The sequence below is a fragment of the Erinaceus europaeus genome, chromosome 3 (assembly GCF_950295315.1).
Source record: "Erinaceus europaeus chromosome 3, mEriEur2.1, whole genome shotgun sequence".
Classification (NCBI taxonomy): Eukaryota; Metazoa; Chordata; class Mammalia; order Eulipotyphla; family Erinaceidae; genus Erinaceus; species Erinaceus europaeus.
Genome location: NC_080164.1, coordinates 167,481,490 through 167,496,417, shown reverse-complemented (window position 1 = coordinate 167,496,417; position 14,928 = coordinate 167,481,490). Strand labels below are relative to the sequence as shown.

Below are 14,928 nucleotides of genomic sequence, written 5' to 3'. Positions count from 1 at the left end.
GGCCTGACTTACCGGCGCCGGGCAGGACTTCCAAGGCCTCCGAGGGTCCGGACCCAGGATGGGGTGTCCTCAGGAATACCCGTCTGAGGGATCTCGCTGGGGCCTCCAAATGTTAGCGAGCATAAATCAAACCACCATCCACTGTAAGGAAGCAAAGATGTTTATTGACGAATTGCAATCCGGGCCAAGATGGTGACTGGTGTTAGTCTACCAAGCTCGGCCCCGAACAGGGCTCAAACCATACAATTTATAGGAATTCAGACTACACTCAGGGAGGGGGAGCACATCACCTTATCAATCTACATCCAATAACAGGCTATAGCAAACACAAGATCCAATCATTTCAAACTTAGCAAAAGCATGATCCATTCAAAGCAAAGCGCGGGCTAGTTTCAAATATAGTAAGATCACACAACCAATAGAATTCAACCAGGCAGGGTCGCCACATCCCCCTGCCATCTGCTATGACCACCCATCCGGTGGGCTGCATACCACAAAGTCAGTTCAAAGGTCCTGATAAGGCTTATCCCCATGTAGGGTCCTTTGAACTATGGGTGGCCTTCACTGATCAGATCCTGTTTATTCAAGGGGGAAGGGGCAAGGAATTTTACACCTCATACTACAAGCAACTCATACTAAAAGCACTTAACAAACAACTGCATAAAAAGGGAATTTCAAGGCTACTGCCTTTTACACTTTCTTTTTCTTTCTTTCTCTCACTTTTTAAAATATTTATTTATTTATTCCCTTTTGCTGCCCTTGTTTTATTGTTGTAGTTATTATTGTTGTCGTCGTTGTTGGAAATGACAGAGAGAAATGGAGAGAGGAGGGAAAGACAAAGAGGGGAAGAGAAAGATAAGACATCTGCAGACCTGCTTCACCACTTATGAAGCGACTCCCCTGCAGGTGGGGAGCCAGGGGCTTCAACCCGGATCCTTAAGCCGGTCCTTGCGCTTCGCGCCACGTGGGCTTAACCCGCTACGCTACCACCTGACTCCCTCAGTTCTTTCTTTCTCTCTTTCTTTCTTTCTCTTTTTTTTTGGCAAGGTCTCAGGCTTTACTGCTGCGGCTACTTGAGCGGAATGAAGTGGGACGAGTGTGTGGCGCCCATGCCGGGCCGGCCATGCTCCACGGGCTTGTAGGTAATGGGGAACTCGCCCAGGTAGTGGCAGACCATCTCGGGCTTGATCTCCACCTGGTTGAGCCTCTCGCCTTGGTACACGCCCACCGTGCTGCTCACCCACCATCTCTGGCAGGAGGATCATGTCCCGCAGGTGCGTCTTCACCACCCCGGGCTCCTCCATGGGCGGCGCCGCCTTCTTGGCCTTGCGCAGGCGCCAGAGCAGCGAGAGCGGCTTCTGCTGCAGCCCGGGTTCGGCCGCCGCCGCCGCTGCTGCCACGCGCTGTGCAGCTGCATCAGCAGCTGGTCTCTGCCTGCCGCGGTGGGTGAACTTGCGCGACGTGCGATTCTTCTGCTGCTCCACTTCCGCCTGCGGGGCCCGCACACGCGGTGAGCGCAGCCCCGCGCCCGGGAGCCCGCCGCCCCCCTCGGCCGCCCCGCGTCTCCCCGCATCCAGCGCGCCCCGAGGCCGCCGCAGTCCCCAGCCCGGCCCCGGTCTCCCCCGAGCCGGATGGACGCGGCCCTGAGTTCTTTGTTCCAAGTTGGTTAAAAGCAAATTTTTCTAGAATGGATGCGTGTTAAACTGGTTATTTCTCAAGCATGAACAGGTTAGCTGGTCATTTGTTCAAGAGTTATTTGACTAAGGTCCTCCAGCATGTCAAAGAAAAGGAGGGGAAAACGTAGTGAAAACTGAAGAAGGCGAACTGAGGGACACGGTGGTGAGAAGGGGAGAGCCAAGGAAACTGTTGTCACTGTGCTGAACTCACTCTACTTCTCAAGTGAGAAGTGGCAGGAAAGTGGCAGGAGCAGTCCAGGGGATTATGGTTAGGCTTTTGGAATAGATGAGGGCAGCGGGAGAGACACATTTTTTTTAAATACATAAAATGTTTAATTTTAATATTGCCCTCATGCCATTTTCTTACCATTTTAATTTTTTAACATTTGGCCATTTTATATTAATGATTTAATATCGATTTACAAAACTATAAGATAAAGGGGCCAGATGTTGGCACACCTGGTTGAATGCATGTGTTAAAATATGTAAGGTCCCGGGTGCGAGCCCCTGGTCCTCACCAGCAGAGGGAAAGCATTGCGAGTGGTGAAGCAGGGCTGCAGTTACCTCTCTATCACCCCCTGCACTTTCAATATCTGGCTGTTTCTATCCAATAAATAAATAAAGATAATAAAAAAATTTAAAAAAAAAAACCTGTAAGATAACAGGAGTACAATTCCACACCGTTTCCACCACCAGAGTTCCAAGTCACCATTCCCTCTACTGGAAATTCTGGCAGTTCTCCTAAGATCACAGGTATGGGTTGACTATTATTTCTGTAACTATATTTTTATACATTTCCCCATTTTTTCTATGGTCCCCCTTCTCTTCCTTTCTAAGTCACACCTACTGCTACTTTTGAATGCCCTTTCTTTTTTCCTCTTCTCTCTCAGGATCCTGATGGAACTGAGGTTCAGAGCCCTCTGGTCATCTTCCCCTAGCATTTCCCTCCTCAGGGAATATGGACCAAAATCCTTTCTGGGTGCAGAAGGTGGGAGTTCTGGCTTCTGAAATTGCTGGGAAAGCCATTTTTTGACTGCGAAGGGTTATCAGGAGCTGTTCACTTGGATATTTGGGGTGGGGTCCCCACTGCAATGAACCTCTTCCCACTTATTAGAAACTTACTTTTCTGGGAGTCGGGCAGTAGCGCAGCTGGTTAAGCGCACGTGGCGCGAAGTGTAAGGACCAGCATAAGGATTCCCGGTTCAAGCCCCCCCACCCCAGCCTCCCCACCTGCAGGGGAGTCACTTCACAGGCGGTGAAGCAGGTCTGCAGGTGTCTCTCTTTCTCTCCCCCTCTGTCTTCCCCTCCTCTCTCCATTTCTCACTGTCCTATCTAACAAGGACATCACTAACAACAACAACTACAACAATAAAAAAAAAAAAGGGCAACAAAAAGGGAAAATAAATAAGAGAAACTTGTTCTTCTAGTGGTGGTGGTGGTGGTGTGTGTGTGTGGGGGGGGTACTGCCAACACAAAAGCCAGTCTGGAAGCTGCCAGGGACCTTGCCTTCCTGCTGCCATTGCTGGAACCGTTGGATGCCTGATGCTCAGCCCATCTTTTAAAAGTGAGGGGCAAACGAAGCTGCCAGAATGGGATGATTATTTCCACCATCTGCATGGCAGTACAAGTTCGAGTTATAATGGCATCGCTCTACATCAGTATTAGGGAAACATTTAAATGGCCACAGTCCTTTATTGATTATAAACGGGGGGTGGGGGGTTGGCAAGTGGCATGAGGCCACACACCTGCTGCCGAGGAAGCACTGGACTCCATGGAAATGTCGACAGAAAGCAGTTTGGTTAGTTGCAGGTTTTTGTTTGTTTGTTTGTTTGTTTGTTTATTCTTTCCTGGGGAATAGCCTAAACCAAGCTGGCCCCAGAATACACTAAATGCAAATAGATGAGAATCAACAGGAAACAGACAATGATCATAAAGGCAAACAAACAAAGCACAGAATTTCCTGATGTTAAAAGGTCCATTTGCTGATATTAGCAGACAGACAACAAAGAGCATTTGGACTGGCCTCCCAGAAAAGTTAACAAGGTGAAAGGTGCCAATCTCACCCACTGCCACCCTCCTCCCACCCACTCCTACCCTGAGAGGTTTACGTCACCAGGCATGGCAAACGGAATAAACTGGGCACTAGGAGAGCCAGTGCGGGAAACTGAAGGAATGAAAACAAGTCAGTTCCCGTTACAAGGAAACAGAAAAGCACGGGTGTCCAAAAGTTGTTGCCTGTGGCCAATTTCAGCTTTCTAAAAATCGTTTTTATTTATTTATTGGATAGAGAAGGGAAAGGAATCAATAAGGAAGGGGGGAGAGAGGAGAGAGACACCTGCGGCACTGCCTCACCATTCATGAGGTTTCCCCTCTTGCAGGTGGGGACTGTGGACTTGAACCCAGGTCCTTGCACGTTGGAATGTTTGCTCTACCAGATGTGCCACTGCCTGACCCTTTAATTTCAATTTTCTCTCTATAGTAAAAAATTCCAAGGGAGGGGGTCAGGTGGTAGCACAGCGGGTTAAGTGCACGTGGCGCAAAGCACAAGGACCAGCTTAAGGATCCAGGTTTGAGGCCCCCAGCTCCCCACCTGCAGGGGAGTCGCCTCACAGGCAGTGAAGCAGGTCTGCAGGTGTCTTTTTGTCCCCCTCTGTCTTCCCCTCCTCTCTCCATTTCTCTTTGTCCTATCCAACAACAAACAATGTCAACAATAACAATAATAACCACAACAAGGCTACAACAAGGGCAACAAAAGGGGGGGGGGGCAAATGGCCTCCAGGAGCAATGGATTCATGGTGCAGGCACTGAGCCCCAGAAATCACCCTCGAGGCAAAAAAAAGAAAAGAAAAATTCCAAGGGCTTCCTAAAAGTCTCTTTGTTCTCTTTACTAATGGGACTGATCAACAAGCCAAGTTAGGCTTTTCTCACTGAAGCATCACACAGAGCACCTCTGATCTATTCCCGAGGGAGGGAGGGACAGACATTTGCTACCTACCCTCACCCCTCAAACATCAGACTTGGGAAGGTGCTCTGCGCTTCACTGCTCACCATGCTTGGCTGAACCCCAGTGTAATCACTGGATTCGCCTTCATTCACTGACTTAGAATAAGGGTTACCTCTGTAGTGGAACCATTACCCCCACTGCCTCATAGGCCTAGTTCTGATTCTCAGCCTTATATTAAGAAAGTTGCTGCTGAACTAGAATTTGATACAGGATTGTGGGCGCAGATGCCTTTCTCATGATGCCCAGTGAAATCTGGAGCAGGTCGAGTTGGAATTTGTCCAGCACCTGGGAAGGTCTTTAAGAGCCCCTGAAGACTATGAATCTCTGCCATAAATCCTGTAATCTTTTAACTCCTGGAAGGTTGTTGAAAATATACCTCAGCCGAATTGGCTCAGTGGTAGAAAGCAGGACTTCCCTGCATCAGGACCCAGGTTCAGTCCCTGGCACTGCACAGGCTAAAACAATGTTCTGGTCCTATCATAAATAAATATTTTTCATTTCTCTATAAATAAATATTTTTAAAGAAAGAAAAAGCACCACTGCAAATATTTATTTTTTTAAGGAGTGAGCATCTCATCAGGAGATCAACTTCCTTTTTAGTTTTCCTTATTCACTTTTTGGATAGAGACAGAGAGAAACTGAGAGGGAAGTCTAGATGGGAGAGAGAGACCTGCAGACCTGCTTCACCACTCATGAGGCTTTCCCCTGCAAGTGGGGACTGGGTTGTTTGAACCTGCACATGGTAACCTATCCACTTCACCAAGTGCGTCAACACCCAGCCCCTCGCTGCAAGTAATTCTAATCTCCTTTTCTTATACTTTAACTTCCATTGGTCCCTCTTCTTCCTCTTGAGTAAAATCTATTCTTAGGGAATCTTATTTGGATTCTGGCTCAAATGCAAAGAGAAAAGCAGAGAAATGTGAACACTAACATATCTGATATCACTATTAATTTTTAAGTGTTATAATTGTACTTAAAAACAAAAACAATAAATGAGTCCTATACTTTGGAGATACACATTGACATGTGAGCCACACCTTGAAATGGTGTGAGATTTTCTTTAAAATAATAAAGAGGAAAAGACATGACTGGTAGTGTTGGTGAAAGAACATTGGACTTCAATTGATGTGTCAAATTTGAGTGATGGGCACTGAGTTTCATGGCTTCCTCTACTTGAAATGTTCTGTAACAACAATGTGCTTTTTAAAAATCTCACTTGTAAACATCTGATCAACTTACAGAAGCTGTCACAAGCTGAGAGAAATAAATAGCAATTCTCTATTTCCTGTTGCTGCTACATTTTAACCAAGAAATAAAAATAAATAAATAAAAAGAACTTATAAAGAAAGAAATTCAACAATGGCAAGTTGGGCAGGAGCCAAATGAACATGACATTTTGCATAAACAGTCTATACTTTCAGATTTCATCTGTGGCAGTGACTTGGTAAAAATAATACAATGCAGTCAATGGTTAATACAATGTGGTCAATGGTTAAATAAAGATTTGTTTCAAGTAATAAATTATACAACTCAATTTATTTTTTCTAAACAGTCTACATCTAAAAATGTTTTTTTTTTTGTAAACATCTTTTTATTTTTGGTAAATATATAGGTCTGCAGGCTGGCATCAGCAAAAATCGTAAGTTAAGCAGAGCTTTCCCTCATTTGTGTCCAAGCTGACGATGAAACCACCGGATAAACACAAAGACAGTTGAAGTGTTCCCAGACTTTGCCCAGGGCTTTAGGTGCAAGTGCAAAATCTAAGGTGAGAAACTCTCAATTTACATTTGTTAGCTTTCAGTTCACCACCGTATGTACGTACATACCACAAGGACCAAGAGGAGCCTGAAAACATAGGGAAAGGCTCAAAAGGATGCAGTGGGTCTTTGACGTGTGTCTTAAGAAGTAGATGAGACATATTACAAATGGCCACTAAGAGATATGTTAATCCACATAATGTGCCATCCAAAAGGAGATCAAACTTCTGTAGATGAGAACAGGACTTTTTTTTTTTTAAGTTATAAAACAAGATCAGACTCACGAATGTAAAAATGACAAAACCAGTTGAGAACATGGTAGATCAATATACAGAAAGTGCAAAAACACCAAATGCCGATCTGTTCAAAATGTTTTTCTGAATGCCTTAAGAGACACATCAGGGTTTGCCGTTGTTAACTACTAGCCATTTTCTCTGTGAAATGACCCAGGAATTCAACACTGATTTAAAGAATTACTGATATTTTCTTTAAATTTTACTCTCCCCTATTATGGGTGTGTAGTCTTCTAAGATTAAATGCGCTTTCTGTAGCTTAGGCCTCACAGATAGTTCTTATTATGGGATGGCTTAAGAAACAAATTACAATAGAGTCATATACTGGGACAAAATGTTATTTAAAAAAAAAAAGCTTAATTTATTTTTAAATATATCATTCTGTGTATCAAGTGCCTATTGGCTTAACAGATGTTTACTTAATGATTCATGGTCTATAATTTTGTTCAACTAATGCAAAAAACATCAACAGAAAGATTTAGAGCTGAACACTGTGTTCCTAAGGCCAGTATCACGGATCATCCCAAGAGTGAGAATTTATCTGCAGAGGACGTGAGAGCCAAAATGGAGAGTTGGAGTAAAAATGCCATTCCCTGCTGTGTGTCTAACACACCGTGTGGTGACCTAAAGACTATTTTGTATTACTCAGTTTTCTTCTCTGGGCAGACTACTAGACCCAATGACTTTGAAACCCAAACTCACAAAGTCTACCTGGTGACCCAACTAAAGGTTGTCAGAACAACAGAGGAGAGCATCTTAGTCACGGGAACGGCATTACCCTTGGCCCTTCTACCACAGCTCAGAGGAAAGTGAGGCTTATCAATTAACAGTAGCAAGCTAAAACGAATTAATTGTAAGTAGGTGGCCATTTTAACTTATACACGAAATAGGAAATAGGCAAAAAAAAAAAAAAAGACACTAAGGTTGGGGACAAAGGAAGCCCTGATTATATAGAACCTGTATCTCTTCCAAGATTCATAAATTCTATGAGGTCAAGGTCAAGTCTAAAGCAGCAGGAAGAGATAGAGCTGGAATTCCAAAACCTCTGGAAAGAGGCGACAATAAAAGCTATAGCTAGCCGACTGACGTACCAGGAATGGTATGTCACAATATACTTAGATCACTTGCATGTGAATTCATGTGATGAATCTTCAGTTAGAATTATTCATCTATTCAGCAGCTGAAGCCAAAGAATTCCTGCTTTACTGCAGATAAGAAAAACATCTGCTGGTCTCTTGGCTCTGGTCTTTCTTAAGCAAAATGATGATCACACAATATAAATGTGTCTGATAAAGCAGTTTGGGCTTCAAGTTGCCTGGCTCACATTTACATTTGCAACGACCCTGCACTCCTTTTCATACAACTCGTGGTTTGCTGCAAGCTTTAGGCATTATTAGTTTGACAACTCTGCCCAGAGTTCACACACACATACACACACACACACTCACTCACTCACTCACTCACTCATACCATTTTAATCCAGGGTTTACTCCTTTAAAATGAATTGCCATGGATGGGAGTATGGGGGAACCATTTAAAAAAGATAAAATAAAATGAATTTCCATAGCTATTTTTAATTTGAGCTATTTAACACCCCCCCCCCAAAAAAAAAAACCTATGTAATTTTAAAATGAACTTTTAAAACATTTAGAATGAAGTTCTTTAGCTCAACACAATCTTCACCTGCAAGATGGTGGAGCCTCTGTTTACTGTAAACTTAGCACTTACATTAATGGGAGTGAGATCTGTCTGAGCTCATGTTTGGCATGTTTGTTTGTTTGTTTGTTTGAACACAGCCCAAACAGCAGAGACAAACACAAACCATTCTCCACAGTGTTTTCAAAAGTATATTCAAAAGCATGTCAGCAAGTATTTAGTTTTAAAAGCGAATTTCATCTTTGAAGAGGACATACTCAAACGTTTTTGAAGAGACTCTTAGAGCCTAGAATATGCTAGCGGGCAGGTTCTGCAAATTCCCTCAAGTACTTGTCCACAGAACCCTTTCTTCCCCTGAGTATCGCTTGTGAATGGTGCCCCACTGAGCAGGTCCTGAGGAACACATCTTTGACATTTCTGGGGTATATTTAGAAGCTTCACTAGTTCCTCGGGTTATAAGACATCAGTCTGTTTCTCAAAGTTAGCAAGAAAACTAAGTGTTAGAGACAAGATGTCTAGCATTTCAGACTCAGAAAGCAAAGCATGTGGGCAGGGCAGATGGAATACACCTGTTCTCACACTGCCCCATTCTTACCTCCCTAGAACAAATGTGTTAAAAAAAAATATCCATGTGAAGTGCTCCTGACAGTGGCTGTGCACAGAACATGAACAAACTAACGGCTGAAAGCCAAAACAGTGGAACGAAGTTTTCACTTGCCCAAACGGGAAAACACAAGGGACATATGAGACACTTGATAATTGTCATGTTTAGAACCAGTGAGTCACGTTACCAAGTGAGTCTCTGTTACGGACAGGTTGATAACATTTATAGAACTATCTTATCTTTGAAGCATTTCTGCATAATTAGCGTTGCTATGGAAAACTTCTCTTTACCTGAGGTGTTTGTTGCTTTTAGAGCTTTTCTCTAAAGTGAACTCAGCACTGCCTTAAGTTTGAGGCTGGATAACTAACTGTGTTTTGGAAAGCTCATTCGTCCACTGTAGGGTGAACAGCAACACTGGCTCCCACCCACCACCCAGAGCGTGTCCCCCCAGCTCTGAAAACCAAAGGTGCCCTCAGTTATAAGGACAGTCATGCCCTGTTGAGAGGCACCGCTGCTGAGGGAGTGAACGTTCGTTCACGCCTTCCCTTTGTGCCCGATTGGAGCGTTCTGTGGTGCAGGCACATCAAGAAGCATTTGGTAGTTGGTAGCTCTAGAGATACTTCTCCATCTGGGGCTACCAGCTTTTACCTCATAGAGAAATGCTTCTAACAGCTTCTTTACTAAAGTCTGTGCCTGACAATTTCCGCATCTGGGTTATCTGGTTCTCTCAGCACTGGTATCTATAGGTCATCATTTATTTCCCTACAGAATAGGCCTGATTTTCCTGGTCCTTTATGTAGAGAATAAATTTGCATTATATCCTAGGACATTTTGAATAGTTTGTTTTGAGACTCTAGGCCATGTTTAAAAATTCTCTAATTTGGGGGGGTCGGGTGGTAGCACAGTGGGTTGGGCGCACATGGCGCAAAGCGCAAGGACCGGCGTTACAACCCCGGTCCGAGCCCCCGGCTCCCCACTGGCAAGGGGAGTCACTTCACAGGCAGTGAAGCAAGTCTGCAGGTGTCTCTCTTTCTCTCCCTCTCTCTGTCTTACCCTCCTCTCTCCATTTCTCTCTGTCCTATCCAACAATGAACAACATCAACAATAACAACAATAACCACAACAAGGCTACAACAAGGGAAACAAAAGGGGAAAAAAATGGCCTCCAGGAGCAATAGATTCATGGTGCAGGCACTTAGCCCCAGCAATAACCCTGGAGGCAAAAAAAAAAAAAGTTCTCTAATTCGGATTCTTCATGAAACAAAAAAATTAAGTAAATTCTGTGTGATCAGACACATGAGCAGTGTGTGAAAGGTAAAGAATTCTTAGCAGGAAGCAGCCTACACATTCCAAAAAGAATTCCAGGTAATCTCGCTGTCATTATGTTGGCAAAGACTGTCTGAATCACAATGCTTTAACTGGCAAATACTCTAACAATAGGAAGCATGCTAACTGTGTTATCATCTGATCAGGATGAAGGCAGTCTCAGAGTAAAAGACATTATCAGCCAACAAGTTCAGTTCAGACGATGCTCTTTTCTCTGATCAAATATGGTCGCCCAAATTCACAACCCAGCACTTTATGTCTTCCCTTTAAACTGCTTGCTCATGTACCGTGCCCTCGTTTCCCCCAAACTAGCAACAAGAAAGCCCTCCCAGGTTATGAAGAAGAATCCTGGTTTGTGTTTGTACCCAGAAGTGCATTATCTAGTTGCAAAGCCATTTCGGTTACATCCGCATCTTCGGTTTTCTCACTGTCCACCCCAGACTCATCATTCTCTCTCTTTTGTTCTCTCCTGATTGTCTTTAAACACTTGTCAAGTCTCTTTATGAACAAGTCCACGTCCTGTGTCTTCATTCCGATGGCTGACGCAGCGTTGAGGTAAGCACAAGGGTAACTGTCAGTATGCGACATAAAGCCTCTGAAAGTGTGGCCGCTCAGAGTCTGCACAGACCCAAGAGGCACGACCCTGGAAGAGACAGATTGAGTGACTGAATATGCCTATCCGTGTTAGTAGGATGACACCCATAAACAAAAGAGATCTATGTCAGTAAGCCTTATAGCTATTGATAGTCATGAAATTCAGAAATAGCTTGAAATCATCTCTGTAAACAGACCACAACAGCTTTAAAAGACAATTACACGACAAACTGCTATGTCGGGCAGCAAAGTACTGCCGGATGGTTCAGTTGCCATTTAGAAAATGGTGTGCATTGCCATTTACTTTTTTAATTGGCACTGTTTCCAATTTATTTCTTTGCCAATCATTTGTTTTTAAGCTTTGTTGTGGTTTAACAATATGTTAATGATATGTAACATTATATTGTTTTCAGGTGTTCAAATGCTGACTTGATATTTGTGTGTTCACACTGTGAATGATCAGCACGATAAGTCTGATTACCTTCTACTAGCTTACAAAGCTATCCCCTAGATTTTATTGTTTTGACAACTTTCATGAGAGCTCTACAATACCACTGACTGCAGATGAGGGCCACACTGCACGTGCTCGCCCCATAATGCATCTATTTTATCACTAATTTTTCCCCCTCTGCCCACTTTGCCTACCACCATACTTATCTTCCATGAAGGTGGTGTAAGCTCTGGGAATTACAAATACCTTCACATCTTCAAAGTGGAGGGGGTCATTTCTGTTTTTTCTTAATGGATTTACTTATCAAAATGAGAGAAAAGAGAGGATGAACCAGAGCATCATTCTGGCATGTGATACTGGAGACAGAACTCAGGATCTTAAGAACAAGAGTTTGGCAACTATGTCATTTCCCTGGCAGCAAAAATAAATAAATAAATAAATCTCTATTTCTGCACTAGTATAGAGTTTGACCACACACACGCACACACACACACACACACATTTAATCAGATACTGAAATGTTGTAAATCAAGTGCTGTAATTGGTTATCCTGTGTCATCTCAAGTGACCAGCAAACTGCAATGCCACCCATCCGACCAGTACTGGGCAGTAGAGAATTTACTGTAAGGACCCAGAAGAAGTTATGTAATTGCTGACAATGGGCTGTGGTCAGTAATATTCAGCAATGCTATGTAAATTTCTGAACTTGATTTCAATGGTATGTTTTATGTAAGCAAATTTCTAACTGTTTCTTAAAAATAAGTCAGTTACATTAGCAAAGGACTGGGAAAGGAGGAGGAGGGAGAGGTGGAGAGAACCTCGAGGACCTGTTGGCAGGATGCACAGAGAGATGAAGAATTGTATCCATGTGTCAATAGCTGCACTTTAAACCATTATCCTAGGCCAGGTGGTGGCACACTTGGTTAAGTGCACACATTACAGTGTGCAAGGACCTGGGTTCAAGCCCCTGGTCCCCCACTTGCAGGGGAAAAGCTTCGCAAGTGCTGAAGCAGAGCTGCAGGTGTCTCTCGGTCTCTTTTCATCTCTATCTTCCTCTCCCTTCTCAATTTCTCTCTGTCTCTGTCCAATAACAAGCAAATAAAAATTTAAAAAGAAACTCTTCTTAAATAAAAGTTCTTAAAAAAATTATTCTCCCCCAATAAAAAGTATCTTAATAAAAAAACATTAAAATAATTTTTTTAAAGGGGTAGTAGGTGGTAAAGCACCGGGTAAAGCACACATAATGCAAAACCAAGGATCCTGGTTCGAGCCCTCGGCTCCCCACCTGCAGGGGAGTCACTTCACAAGTGGTGAAGCAGATCTGCAGGTATCTTTCTCTCCCCCTCTCTGTCTTTCCTTCCTCTCTCCATTTCTCTCTATCCTATCGAGCAACAACAGCAAAAATAATAACAGGAACAACAATGGTAAAAAGATGGCTGCCAGGAGCAGTAGATTCATAGTGTAGGCACTTAGCCCCAGCCATAACCCTGGAGGCAAAAAATAAATAAAAATAACAGGGAGTCGGGCAGTAGCACAGCGGGTTAAGCACAGGTGGCGCAAAGCACAAGGACCAGCTTAAGGATCCCGGTTCGAGGCCCCAGTTCCCCACCTGCAGGAGAGTCACTTCACAGGCAGTGAAGCAGGTCTGCAGGTGTCTATCTTCCTTTCTCCCCTCTCTGTCTTCCCCTCCTCTCTCCATTTCTTCTGTCCTATCCAACAACAACTACAACAATAAAACAACAAGGGCAACAAAAGGGAATAAATATTTTTTAAAACTTTGAAAAATAATAAAATAATATATTTAAAAAAGAAGTCAATTGGGAGTCGGGCAGTAGTGCAGTGGGTTAAGCACACGTGGCGCAAAGCACAAGGACTGGTGTAGGGATCCCGGTTCAAGCCCCCGGGTCCCCACCTGCAGGGAAGTCACTTCACAGGCGGTGAAGCAGGTCTGTAGGTGTCTATCTTTCTCTCCCCTTATCTGTCTTCCCCTCCTCTCTCCATTTCTCTCTGTCCTATCCAACAACGACGACATCAACAACAATAACTACAACAATAAAAAAACAACAAGGTCAACAAAAGGTAATTAATAAATAAATAAATATTTTTAAAAAGAAGTCAATTAAGATCAAACTAAATAGAAAGATAAATAGTGGCCACACTAGGAACAAAGTCAATGAAATACTTTTGGGAAAAGTCTAGATTATACTGTATACAGCTGTAGTTGATGATAAAAAGCAGAACTAATCTAAAGATTATTTCAAAGTTGTCTTTTGATGTAAAATCTCTGGCCTCTAGTAGGCATTCCTTTGTTAGGAAGATGTAAAAAGAGTACTTAGAACTCGTAGGTATCATTCACACACACCTGGGGACTATTGGGAAGGAACTATTCACTATCATGAAGGCACCTGATTAGCGTTAAGTTTGAAAAGCCTAGTAAATCCAAGCCTTTTGAAAACACACTTACCTGGCTCCAGAAACCTGTCTGGTAAAAAGCATTGAGCCAAGTTCAGTGACAGCTTTGTCACTGTGTTCATCTAGCATCTGAAGTGTCACAGCTACAAAAGAAAAATAGTATTGCATTCAGCCTTGATTGACCAGCACAAAAATCACTGTAAAACAATAGTAAGTGATGAAGAGAATACTTTTTAATTCTGTGTGAAAGCCTAAGCAACATCAGTTTGTCATCTTCAGCGTTTTTCAATGTATTGTACAGTGGGATTAAGAACATTTACACTGGGAGCAATCACCACCACCATCCATAGACTCCCTTAACTCTTTTCATCAACAATCACTTCCCGGCCTCTCCTCCTCCAGTTCCTGTCAAACACCATTACCATTTCTGTCTCTGTGAGTCTGACTACACTAAGTTCTTGTGTAAGTGGGACCATACAGCATTCGTCCTTTCACAACAGTCTTATTTTACAAATATGGAGAAACTAGCTCCTATTTGTTGTCAAGTGACATGATTTCATGTTAATCTACTTAGTTATAAGGAAAGATTTGTTTTGCCTATCAGACAAAAATGTTCATATAAATTTGTCATTCAGGATTGAAACAGAATGTCCGTACTGCCCTACCACAGGGTGAATTTTCCAGTTAAACAGACAGAACAATGTCATGAACAAATTCAACTAAGTTTTAAGAACTTATAAAATAAAAATTAAAACATACACAGCATATTTCAGCATATGCATAACATGAAGTAAGGTCAACTTCTGCATATGGAAGCAGAAATTATCCTTTTGAGGTTATGTGGGGGGAGCTATATTTTATTTATGCCACCACAACTAGCTACTATTTACTGAGAGTGATTTACCGTGTGGATTGCTTTACAAACATAACCCCAATCGTTATTTAACAAGTTTACCTGTGAGAGGTCAATATTTCTATTTTATAGACAGAGGAGAGGAGGCTAGTATATGGCAGAACTGGAATTCAAGCCATACCACCTTTTATAACATCTACACGTACCAGCCAGAGATTGCCTGGGATGAGTTTTATTACACATGCTGTTGGCTAAATGGTTTCTCACGGAAGTTCATTACTGAAAATGGCTACAAACTGTCA

General features: G+C 42.9%; 1 protein-coding gene and 1 pseudogene across 2 annotated transcripts in view; both read right to left on the bottom strand.

Moving 5' to 3' along the window:
* Positions 1-832: 832 nt before the first annotated feature.
* Positions 833-3,293, bottom strand: LOC132537599 (small ribosomal subunit protein uS19-like; annotated as a pseudogene).
* Positions 3,294-7,075: 3,782 nt separating this feature from the next.
* The window catches only part of SEPSECS (Sep (O-phosphoserine) tRNA:Sec (selenocysteine) tRNA synthase), a 46,205-nt gene continuing 38,352 nt past the window's right edge, over positions 7,076-14,928 (bottom strand). For both annotated transcript variants that reach the window (XM_060188263.1, XM_007535112.3), the window contains exons 10-11: positions 13,826-13,916; positions 7,076-10,959 (exon numbers count right to left, since the gene is read on the bottom strand). In XM_060188263.1, the coding sequence (XP_060044246.1) occupies positions 10,650-10,959; positions 13,826-13,916 (401 nt within the window). In that variant the 3' untranslated portion in view covers positions 7,076-10,649. The remainder of the gene's footprint in view (positions 10,960-13,825; positions 13,917-14,928) is intronic.